The sequence below is a fragment of the Mesoplodon densirostris genome, chromosome 1, assembly GCF_025265405.1.
Source record: "Mesoplodon densirostris isolate mMesDen1 chromosome 1, mMesDen1 primary haplotype, whole genome shotgun sequence".
Classification (NCBI taxonomy): Eukaryota; Metazoa; Chordata; class Mammalia; order Artiodactyla; family Ziphiidae; genus Mesoplodon; species Mesoplodon densirostris.
In genome coordinates, this window is record NC_082661.1 from 27,226,160 (window position 1) to 27,237,447 (window position 11,288).

Genomic DNA, 11,288 nt, shown 5'->3' on the forward strand with positions numbered 1-11,288 from the left:
ATTTCTGCCTGCTCTCACATTTCTGTCTACTTTTCTTTCATGTATTTTGGCATTATGTTCTTTAAAATGACTAAATCAGTACTACTAGGTTTTCATTATTTAATGTAAATTTCATCTTTATTTACCATTCAAATTTTGATTGTGAAATTTATTTTATCAGATATAACATAAGCAGTCACTGCTTCTTTCATATTTGTTCCAGCATGAGGAAGAAAACATAGACCATAGTTTAATTGTTTTTCATCTTAAATATTTCTTTGTTTTGTGTATACTTGGATGGTTAAACTTTGTTTTGTTTTCTAAACTGGTGACTTTTTAAAAAAATCAGTCCTTGGATTTTCTAAGTAGATAATCCTACTGTATGATAACAATTTTGTCTCTTCCTTGCTAATAGTTACATTTAATTTTAATTTCTGCACCAGGTGTGGCTTCCAGCAAAATGTTGAATAGAAACTGTGATAGTAACATCAAATGTTTTACTACTAATATGACAATTGATGTAAGTTTGCAAGCCTTCTTTTTAAGCTAAATTGAGCCTGTTTACATTTAATAATTGTAATAAACATTTATAGAATGAATGTATAAGTGAATTCCTTCATACTGTTTTTTTACTTTAAGTTAATGTATATATATATAAAATGAGGAATAAATGGAATCTGATATGATTAGTCAACTTGATGATATAGAATATGAATTAAATTGAACTCATATTTGCTTTTTTTCTTTCGGTAAAAACACCATTTTCTTATGTCAGCTTTCTCCCAATACCTTAGTGAATTAAGAACTGAGCTAAAACAGGTTGGAAGTCCCGTTTTAAATTCAAGTAAAGCACAGACATTCAGACTTGACAACAGACAACGGTAATGACATTTAATGAGATAAATTCAATGAACGTAGGTAAATGTCTATAAACATAAGGTTTTCTACATGGCACAACCCTATACCGGAATCACAGTAACTCAACTGCATTCTCACTTGACAATAATGTCATACAAGTGAATTTGCTGATGACTAGCAAAATTACAAAATGAACCCAAGGCCACTTAATCAAGAGTCACAACAACAAAGAAACTCTAGGAATGAAGGTCAAGGCAGGAGGTTGCAGCTGGCCAGATATGATACCATTTGCCTAATTTTCACGTAGGAATTTGCTACAACAAATAAAATAACTATCTCCTCTTAGTTACTAGAAAAGAAAAGAAAACAACAGGTATTACCTAATCACCATTCTGTGACCATGAAATTAAAATATTTCCTGAATGTATGATTAAAAGAAAAAAGTCTTTAAAAACAATATTAATCATTCTTATACATTCACAATAGAAGCTCTTAAGTCTGAATTTAAAACACTACTCAGTATTTGCTTAAGAAACACATTTAGACAATATGGCTTTTGACATATTAAAGTTCTATGAGAAAAACTAAGACATCTTTTAATTTTGCTTTAATATCAAATTAACAGAGCAACTTAAAAATTCAATAAGAGCATGGGTTGGTTTGATTCAAGAAGTGCTTTCAAAATTCAATCACTTAACTTCCTTTCAGGAGAAAGTGTTCATCATCACAGATCTTATTCTAACTTAACTTTTGGAGAAGAAAATGGAAAATCAAACCCATAGCACAGTAGTTATGTAAGATATTTCCTCCTCTGTGTCAGGCAAAGTGCCTTTGCCCTCTCATAACACGTTCTACTTCAACAGATGATTTAACTGGTCCTGTAGATTTGATGACTGCTCAACACTACAAATTAGAATAGAGAAAAAGGTTTATCTAGAATGAGCATCTCGTTGTCATAGCAACCCTCTCTATGCAATATTACTTTCTTTTGGCTTTAAATGTGGGGGCTATTGATGGGGTCAGATCCATGGTTGGATGCAGAGATAGGGGTATTCCTCTACATTCTTTGTATGCAATGGTTTCCTGTCTCTGCAAGTTCAATTTCATATGTTCTCCCTAGAAAAAATGGAGGACTAGATACTGAAAAAAAAAATGTGATCAATGTTAAAAAAAAAGACATCTCATTGTGCAAATGATTTGCACAAAGTATATTATATGCATAGTTCTGTTGAACTAAATCAAAATTTCTATTGGTCCACTAGGGTCCCAGACATGTTTAAACTATGAAGAAAAGATCTGTAAAGCCAACTAGTAGTGTAAACAACATTGCAAGGGACAGATTTAATCCACTTAAAACAAAAACAAGGCTGTTCAATGACTTTGGCACATTTACTTGACTTAATGAATATTACCAGCATAAAAGGTTTCCTACCCTCAAAGTTGGTCTCTACACCCTATAACTTTTAGAAAGCCTTTGCTAGCAGTGAATTGACTTACTGCATGCCTTTGAAATATTCTTTATATTCCCAATGAGCTATCCTAGAACACATGGCAACTTAAGGGCATCTGTGAACCAGAGTTTTGTACTGATCCTAGGCCCAGCAGCATAATTCCCCCCAGCCTGCTACAGTTAGTTGGCCCCCCACTCCTCTACCTTTGGGGTTACTTACTTCTTCTGAATAGCTTCTTGCCTAAATCAGAAAAGGAAAGAGGAAAATAAACATAAGAAAATGCAGGGAACTAGTAAAAGTTATTTTTGGTCAGATATGTATAGATAGGCAGAACAAATTTCCAGCTTGTCACATTTCATATTTCTGTCCATCCTATCCTAAGATTGTGCTATTGAACAGAGGTTCAATATCTGAGTGCAGAGTTGCTGAAAAGATGATTCTAAACCTAAAGATGTAATAATATTCTATCAGAGTGAGGGATGTGGTCTAACAAACTACAAGTATGGCTCAAATTCAGTCTGGGTATGTGGAGCCAAACGGTCACATACCTGATATGTACACACCCCAAAAAATGAATATTTAGCTATTTAGATATCAAGAGTTAAATTCCCAATCAGATATTTCTAATAGATACATAAGTATAATGTCAACTACATAAAATAAAAAGCAAAATGAAATAAGATGAAAAGTTAATTAAATTATAATTTTGTCCAAAAGGGGTCTCTATATTTCAAAATCTCCTGGATGATTTATATGTAGTTAGGGCTGGGTTATATATGGGAATGTAAGATAAAGAACATAGTTATACTTGATTCTGCAGGAAAGGTGCAGTTGCTCCAGGAAAGACCTCAGGCACAGACAGTGGACAGATACTGGTTAAGTGCCTACTGGGTGCCAAGCGCTGTGCATGTGTGTGGTCCTGGATGGGCCCTGCCCTTATGGGGTTTGCAGTCTCTCCTTCTGAGAAGCCCTCAAATTATCAGAGAGGTTCACAAAGGTGGTCCCCACTCTGATCACACCCCATACCCCAAATTCTTCTGCAGTCTCAAGCATCTCTTCCAGAGGGAACACATCCTTGACTAACCCCTCCTTTACTCCCAGCTCCTGCCTCCACAGGAAAATGTGCTGAAGCACAAAGGCCACAAGAAACAGCCTGCAGAAAACGATTGCTTAGTAAGTACAGTAGGCACTGGAGAGGGCATACTCACTGGTATTGAAGATGTGTCGTTATTATTGCCATTTTTCTTAAACTCTGCATTAAAAAAAAAAAAGAAAAACAGAGAAATAGAACATTCCACTTCCCTGAAGCCAAACAAACTGTGCATATAAAACCCAAATCATAACAGAAATTGTTTCTTACATCTTCTGAGTGTAAGATGGCATCTTCCTGTAGTACCATGTTTCGAGCGGCCTGACCTAGCAGCTGGAAGACAAAAATAAAATGGTGATAATCAAAACTTCCAAACTTCCTGTAATCTTCTCTCTGCAGCTGTTATACCACCACCCTTTCTCCGTGCCCACCCCTCCACACACACCCCATACAAATATAAACCCTCCAAATGTAAAGGAGGATAAGTTCCCATTTGTTCATGTTGAAAATCCATTTCATTGTCACTACGGCAGTTCTGGCATGGGCTCGACATCTGTTCTGAAGGCCACAGCCTGAGAAATCAAGTCCTCCATAACTGCTGAGTTTATTAATCAAGTGCTGAGAGGCAAAGTCTGCGAAAACAAACTCTGGCTCCACAAGCCCAGTGAGAACCTAACTTCTGATTCTTTAAAGGCAAACTTGAGATTTGGGGTGGTTTGAGAGGAGAGAGAGGGCAGGAGTTAGGATAGGGCTTTAAAGGACAGAAGGAAGGTAGCTGTCGAGAAATGGAATGAGAGACACAGAGGGGGTAAAAAGGCCTGGGGAGAAGCTTGAGCTTTAAACTGGGAAACCACCATGTAAAGGATGGCCAGATGGAGCTGGGGAAGAGAAAAGAAAGAAGTGCGGCAGCAGACTTTAATGAGTTCACTGATAGCTGGGCCCTGAGACCAAGAGAGAAAGGCTGAGTGAGCTCCGTTTCAGCTGGGTGGCCTGCGCTCAGCAGATCTGCCTCCTTACAGAGAGCCAAGAAGGGATCAACAGAGGTTTCTGGCCTCCTGTAGCGCCCTGTTCCTGGCAGACATGCAGTCCAACCATGTAAATGGAGCTACTGTTATGTGTGTCCTACCAACCCTCCCTGCTCCCTTGGGTCAGAGAGATTCTGGTGAAAGGCGGACAGATGACTTCAAATTAACCAGGACACCAGCACTGCTCCAGCCTCCAGATTCCTTCCCTCACAGCAACTTTTATTTATTTTTCTTTTTAACTTTAAAAATTAATACAACTTGGGACCTCCCTGGTGGTACAGTGGTTAAGAATCCACCTGACAGGGCTTCGCTGGTGGCGCAGTGGTTGAGAGTCCGCCTGCCAATGCAGGGGACATGGGTTCGTGCCCCAGTCTGGGAGGATCCCACATGCCGCAGAGCGGCTGGGCCCGTGAGCCATGGCTGCTGGGCCTGCGCGTCCGGAGCCTGTGCTCCACAATGGGAGAGGCCACAACAGTGAGAGGCCCGCGTACCGCAAAAAAAACAAAAAACAAAAACAAGAATCCACCTGACAATGAATGGGGACACGGGTTCGAGCCCTGGTCTGGGAAGATCCCACATGCTGCAGAGCAACTAAGCCCGTGCGCCACAACTACTGAGCCCTCATGCCACAACTACTGAAGCCTACGTGCCTACAGCCTGTGCTCTGCAACAAGAGAAGCCACCACAAAGAGAAGCATGCACACCGCAACCAAGAATAGCCCCCGCTCGCCACAAGTAGAGAAAGCCTGCGCACAGCAACAAAGACCCAACGCAGCCAAAAATAAATAAATAAAAATAAATAAATGTACAAAATAAAAATAAAACTTTACATGCTTCTAAAGGCAAAACAATAAAATAAGACCTATCCAGCCTCTTCCCCTCCCCGGTATCTCTCCCCTATGCATAAATATATTTTAAATTAGTTTTTGGTTTATCTTTCCATCGTTCCTTTACAAACAATGGACATATATATAGATTCTGCCCCCTTTACATAAAATGTAACCTACCATATGCATTCTTCTGCACCCTGCTATTTTCACTTGATAATATATACTGAGATGGATCTGCAGCAGTATATACTGAATCTCCACCTTGTTCCTTCAGGGCTGCTGAGCACTCCACTGAATAGATGTCTCAGAAGATTATTCAACCAGTCCTCTGCTATAGACTTTGGGGCTGTTTCCAGTCTTTTGCTATTGTAAGTAGTGCTACAAAAAATACCTCATAGTTCTTTGTATCTTTTTGCCATCATGTCTTTGGATAGACTCAGAATCTTGACTGCGACTGCTGGATCAGAGGGTTTTAATTTTGCTACATATTGCCACCCACCCCCCATTAAGGTTATACCATTTTGCATTCCCACCCACCAGGTATGAGAGTTCCTGTTCCCTCCTTGTGGCCACTTTTTTTTTTTTTTTTTTTTTTTTTTTTGCGGTATGCGGGCCTCTCACTGTTGTGGCCTCCCCCGTCGCGGAGCACAGGCTCCGGACGTGCAGGCTCCGGACGCGCAGGCTCAGCGGCCATGGCTCACGGGCCCAGCCGCTCCGCGGCATATGGGATCCTCCCAGACCGGGGCACGAACCCGTATCCCCTGCATCGGCAGGCGGACTCTCAACCACTTGCGCCACCAGGGAGGCCCGTTGTGGCCACTTTTAAGTGACAAACTCCAAACTCCTATGGATGGTGACTGACAAACCGATGGCAGAAAAGTAAGAGTTCTAACAGAAGCTTCCTCATTCAGTCAACAAACAGTTACTAAGTGCTTATGAGGCAGTAAGAGACATAGCCCCCATCCTTACAGGGCTCACAGGCTGGGATGACAAAGAAGACAGAGGTACTACAATACCTTGTGGTAAGTGCTGAGGGGGAAGCACTGAATGCCCTGGGAGTTCGGGGGGCAGGAGTTACTGCCCCAGTTACTACCATTACTGGGTAGGTGCTCAGGGAAGGCTTCCTAAAAGAAGTGACTTCTAAGCTGAGACCTAACGGCTGCTGTTTAGAATTCCGAAGTAACATAATGTTACAAAAAAGTGGCATGATCAGATTTACTGCTTTAGAGTGTGGTAAACAGGATGGACTAGACAGGGGACTAAAGGCAGAGAGACAGGTTAGGAGAATACTGCAGTATTCCAGGCGAGCAATGAGAGTGACCTGAACCACAGATGTGGCAGTTAAAAAGGGCGGCACGGGGGGCTTGAGAGGTATTTAAAGATAGGCTGGACGGGACTTGTGATGGCCTGGATTGCAGGGGCTGTTGGAATGTAGGGCCAAGGCCTTTTCTGTGATGACAGATGTAGTCATTGACATTGTGCATCATTTTCTTACATAAACCAACCACACACGTAACATATCACCTAAGATTTCCAGTTTCAGTTTCCTTAAAGTGGAACGTCTTAAATACACCTGTAAAACCACCTGAGTACAGAATCTTTTTAGATTTCTAGGAACTTCCTCCCAGGCTTGGACCACTGTCTTGCTCATAATTAACTCAATACCAGTTTGTCTTGGTACTTCTCTTCAACAAGTATTGCTAATTTTCAACTTAGTTTTCATAGCAACAGCAACCCTCTTTTTTTCTGCCCTCATATTTCATCATTTCCCATATAATTCCATGAAACAATGTAGTTGCAATAGCAAGCACAAGCACCTTACACAGGTTTAGGAAAAAACCACAATGAACCCTTACCAAGCACACAATTTACCTGGAGGAGCGGAAGCGCAGGTGTGCACGAGAGAAGCGTATTAGGCACAAGCATTCTTTGTGCCATGGACATAGGTTGGTATGATTTCCTCACTTTGTGCTCCAGTCACACTGGCCTCCCTGCATTCCTTACGTACATCCCCATCTCAAGGCCTCTGCAGTTGCCATGTCCTCGACGTGGAACTCTCTGCCTCCAGATGTCCATACGGTTTGCTCCCTCACTTCATTCAAGCGTCTGCTCGAATGCTACCTCCTCAGAGAGCCCTTCCCTGACCACCCTATTTACGGAAAACCCTTTCAGCACTCTCTATTCCCAGCTTTATTTTTCTGCATAGCATTTACTACCACCTTTTTTTGTGTTTCATTTTTTTTGTCTGTCTCTTCACTAAAGTGGAAGTTTTCTAAGTACAGGGACTTAGTTTTGTGTACCAACGTCTCCCTTGTACCTAGAACAGTTCCTGGCACATAGCAGACACTCTATAAATATGTGTTAAGTGGATGCTGTGAAAATGAGTGTTTTACACATGGAAATTGTCAGTTACTCAAACAGAATAGCTACCTGGAGACTGCTGAAGAGAGAAGCAATGCTCTGTGGGCTAAGAAGGATTGAAAATCAGTAAGACACTCCCATAACCTCAGAGCCTAGTAAAGGAAATGGCAAAAATACATAACTACAGAAAAATACAATATGGTATGTGGTAAGTGTCATGTAAGAGATCCAGTAAAAAAGAAAAAGTTTAGACTTGAGATATGTGTCAACTCTGTCCCAGAAGGTTGGACTGGCTTAAGCTTAACTCAACCCACACCACTTACTGAGCACCCTGTCTAAATCTACTACAGAAGAAGCCCTCATGAAAAATACACGAGGAGCAGGAACAGGAAGCAGCAAGCCATATTAGGGCAGTCAATGGTGGCACTGTGGCTTTTTGGCCACTGAATCCAGCTAGCGGCCATGGGAAGTGACGTCAAAGAATGTGGGCTTAGGACCCGTCTGCCTAGGCTTGAATCCTAGCTCTACCCCTTCCTAGCTACTGTGGGACCCTGGACCAGCGAAATTCCTCTCTGTAAGAGCAGTACCTCCTTTATTAGTGATTGTGAAGACTTAATGAATTAAACGACATAAAACACACACTTTTTTTTGGAAAAGCTGAAATAGAATCTAAAAATCATGAAAAGGAGAAGGAAGCAGATATGTCTACCACGAAAACTGACAAAGCAACTTCTGTGCAACCAAGGCAAAAAGTGAAACACAGTAAGTTGCATAATTCTTATTTGGTAAAAGGCAATACAACAACTCTTCAAAAAAGATAAACTTTCCTCTGATACTGAATCCTAAAATGAGTATACCATGTGGACCTCACACAAAGCATATCTGGGATCATCAGATCAGTGACTTCAGCAATAGTATTATGGTAAACGCAAACACTTTTTGTTTTTTTTTAATTAATTAATTTATTTATTTATTTAATTTTGGCTGCATTGGGTCTTTGTTGCTGCGCAGGGGCTTTCTCTAGTTGCAGCGAGCGGGGGCTACTCTTCGTTGTGGTGTGTGGGCTTCTCATTATGGTGGCTTCTCTTGTTGCGGAGCATGGGCTCTAGGCACACAGGCTTCAGTAGTTGTGGCATGTGGGCCCAGTAACTGTGGCTCGCAGGCTCTAGAGCACAGGCTCAGTAGTTGTGGCACACGAGCTTAGTTGCTCCGTGGCTGTGGGATCTTCCCGGACCAGGGCTCAAACCCGTGTCCCCTGCATTGGCAGGCAGATTCTTACCCACTGCGCCACCAGGGAAGTCCCGCAAACACTTTTTTCACTCAGCTGTTTCTTGCAGCCACTATCAACAGAAGCTAAGGACATAACATGAAAGCTAATTTTGCAAGGATAATTCTACTGGACCTTAAACTAATATAAATAAAGCTGCTTTGAACATTCATATACAAATGTGAAGGCTTGCAAACATATTATGTTTGCTAATGCAACTACATAACAATGAAATAATAAGTGATGAAACATGAGTAAAAAAAGAGTGGGAGAAAAAGAGGTGCTACTGTTATGAAAACTAACTTGAAAATCAAAAATACTTCTTGAAAATAAGTAGCTAAGATACACTGCTACTGAGTTAATTATGAGCAAGACAATGGTCTACAGGAGAAATCTAAAGACTCTGTCCCCAGATTGTTTTACAAGTGTATTCAAGATGTTTTCCACTTTAAAGACTCCAAACCTGGATATCTTAGATGATACATTATGTGCATGGCTGGTTTATGTAACAAAATGATGTATATGTTTTCTTTTCTCCTGGTTAAAACCTAGAAGTTGAAAGTCTAGGTCATTAGACCCATTTTGTTTGTCCAATCACGTGCCTCGTGGGCATTTGGATTGTCTCCAGTTTGGTGCTATTATGGATAAATGTGCTATGAACGTGTGCAAGTCTTTGTGTGGACATATACTTTCATTTCACTTGGGTGAATACCTCAGGGTACAATGGATAAGTCCTTTTTTGGAGAGAAACAGTGTGCACATATAAAGCTTGCTGGTGTGACAAGCTATCAAATAATCCCATACACGGAATCAGCCAGAGGATGATGAGGGGAAAATCACGGCAAAGGAGAAAGCTAATCTAAGAAACAGAAAACCAAGAATGTGGCCAGAAAGACAAGTCAGAAAAGAATAAATCTGTGGACAGACGATGCATAAACGTGTGGAAGGAATCTGGAATGTTGAGGGCAAAACCACGCGGAATTTAGGGGCCGAAAGAGACATCTTCACTAGAGACAACTCTGAGAAACAAATGAGGAACTCGTTAGGATCACTATCTCATCCGTCGTCCGCGGCGATCTCTGCTTTGAAGCACCGATTTCCATCATTTCGTTTCTTCCTCCCCGCCTCCATTCCCCCACCACCACCCCGGCTCACAGGACCGCTAGTCCTACCCAAAGAGACTACACACCCCAGAATGCAACACGCGCCCTCCGGAACGAGGTCTTCTCCCTTCTCCACTAGTTCACGGACTACAATTCCCAGGATGCAACACGACCCTCTTCCCACGGCTATGGAAGTCAAGTCTCCCGGTATTAAGCCCGGAGAGTCCACTCCCAGCTCACCTCGGAGCTCCGGGAGCCCTTCAGCACCTGCTTGGTGAGCGCGATCACGTCAGTACCACAGGTGTTCACCTTCTCCGTGAGAAGCCCCTTCACAGACTGACCGAATCGCGCTTGCGAATCTGGGGTTCCAGTCGCCATCACTTCAACCAGTGAACTCCTCCCCACGGGCGATGGCGCGTCGCAGGGGCCAAAAGATGAGCAAAGCGAAAGGAGGCGGTGTCTTTTTTTTCCTACCATGGGAAAAGGAAGGGACGCATGCGCGTAGCGGAGGGTGAGCTTTGCTCACTTTAAATTCATTTAAAATACTCAGTTGATATCCTGAAGAAGACAGGGTCCAGGCAAACATCAATGGAGGGGATGGAATACAATTTCAATAAACCCATGGTTTAAAATCAGAAGGCCTGGATTACAGTCCCAATTCTGCCGTTTAGTTGTGTGACTGCAAATTATTCAGCCTCTGCAGCATCTTGTGTTCCTCATCTGTAAAACAGAAGTAATAAAGTTAAATGCTCCAAAGTGTATGAGAATGAATTAAGATCAATTCAATTTTAGCAAACATTTCATGAACGAAATACCAAACACTGCTGGGCTGAGGTAAAGAAAGAGAAGAGATGCAGTCCTTGTCTCCAGTGAGCTCCCAGGCTGAGGAGGCATGTAAACAAACAGAAGAACCGGGAAGAACAAGCTAATAGAAAAATTGGCAAAGTTCACAAACAGGCAGTTAAAAAAGTAAATAAGATAGTCAATAGGTATGACAAATGTTTTACATCTCTAGTAATTTTTAGTGATAAATGACCCCTTTGTTCTACTTAAAGCAAACTGATTATCACCTTGAAAAGAATTCGTATCTGAAGTGTTTCATGTAGCTCTATTTTTTTTTTAGCTAATGCACGAGAGAGATGACAATGGTAAATTGGCAAATTATGTTTAAAATCACCTATACTCAGTATCAACATTACTTTCTCTTCCAAGTGTCTAGATTCATATGTCTGATTCTTTCATTTAATTCTTATTCTTAATCAACTTTATTGAGGTATAATTTATGTTCAATAACTACATTCTTTTAAAGCATACAGTTTGATGA

The 11,288-nt window shown here is 41.4% G+C and overlaps 1 protein-coding gene across 1 annotated transcript; it reads right to left on the reverse strand.

Moving 5' to 3' along the window:
- Positions 1 to 850: 850 nt before the first annotated feature.
- Positions 851 to 10,367, reverse strand: BORCS7 (BLOC-1 related complex subunit 7). The gene is made up of 5 exons (XM_060105085.1): positions 10,205 to 10,367; positions 3,649 to 3,711; positions 3,497 to 3,540; positions 2,508 to 2,528; positions 851 to 1,740 (listed from the first exon to the last, which is right to left on the reverse strand). Exons 1-5 carry the CDS (start codon positions 10,340 to 10,342, stop codon positions 1,689 to 1,691), a joined length of 318 nt encoding a protein of 105 aa, XP_059961068.1. The 5' UTR covers positions 10,343 to 10,367; the 3' UTR covers positions 851 to 1,688.
- Positions 10,368 to 11,288: the final 921 nt, after the last annotated feature.

Bases quoted from the DNA above. Each gene is read 5' to 3' on its own strand.
- BORCS7 (XM_060105085.1), bottom strand. From the start codon at position 10,342: ATGGCGACTGGAACCCCAGATTCGCAAGCGCGATTCGGTCAGTCTGTG. The intron at 3,541-3,648 runs GTAAGAAACAAT...TTTTTAATGCAG, and splicing joins CCATCTTACACTCAGAAGAT to AGTTTAAGAAAAATGGCAAT. The intron at 1,741-2,507 runs GTAAGTAACCCC...TCTAATTTGTAG, and splicing joins CAAGAAGCTATTCAGAAGAA to TGTTGAGCAGTCATCAAATC.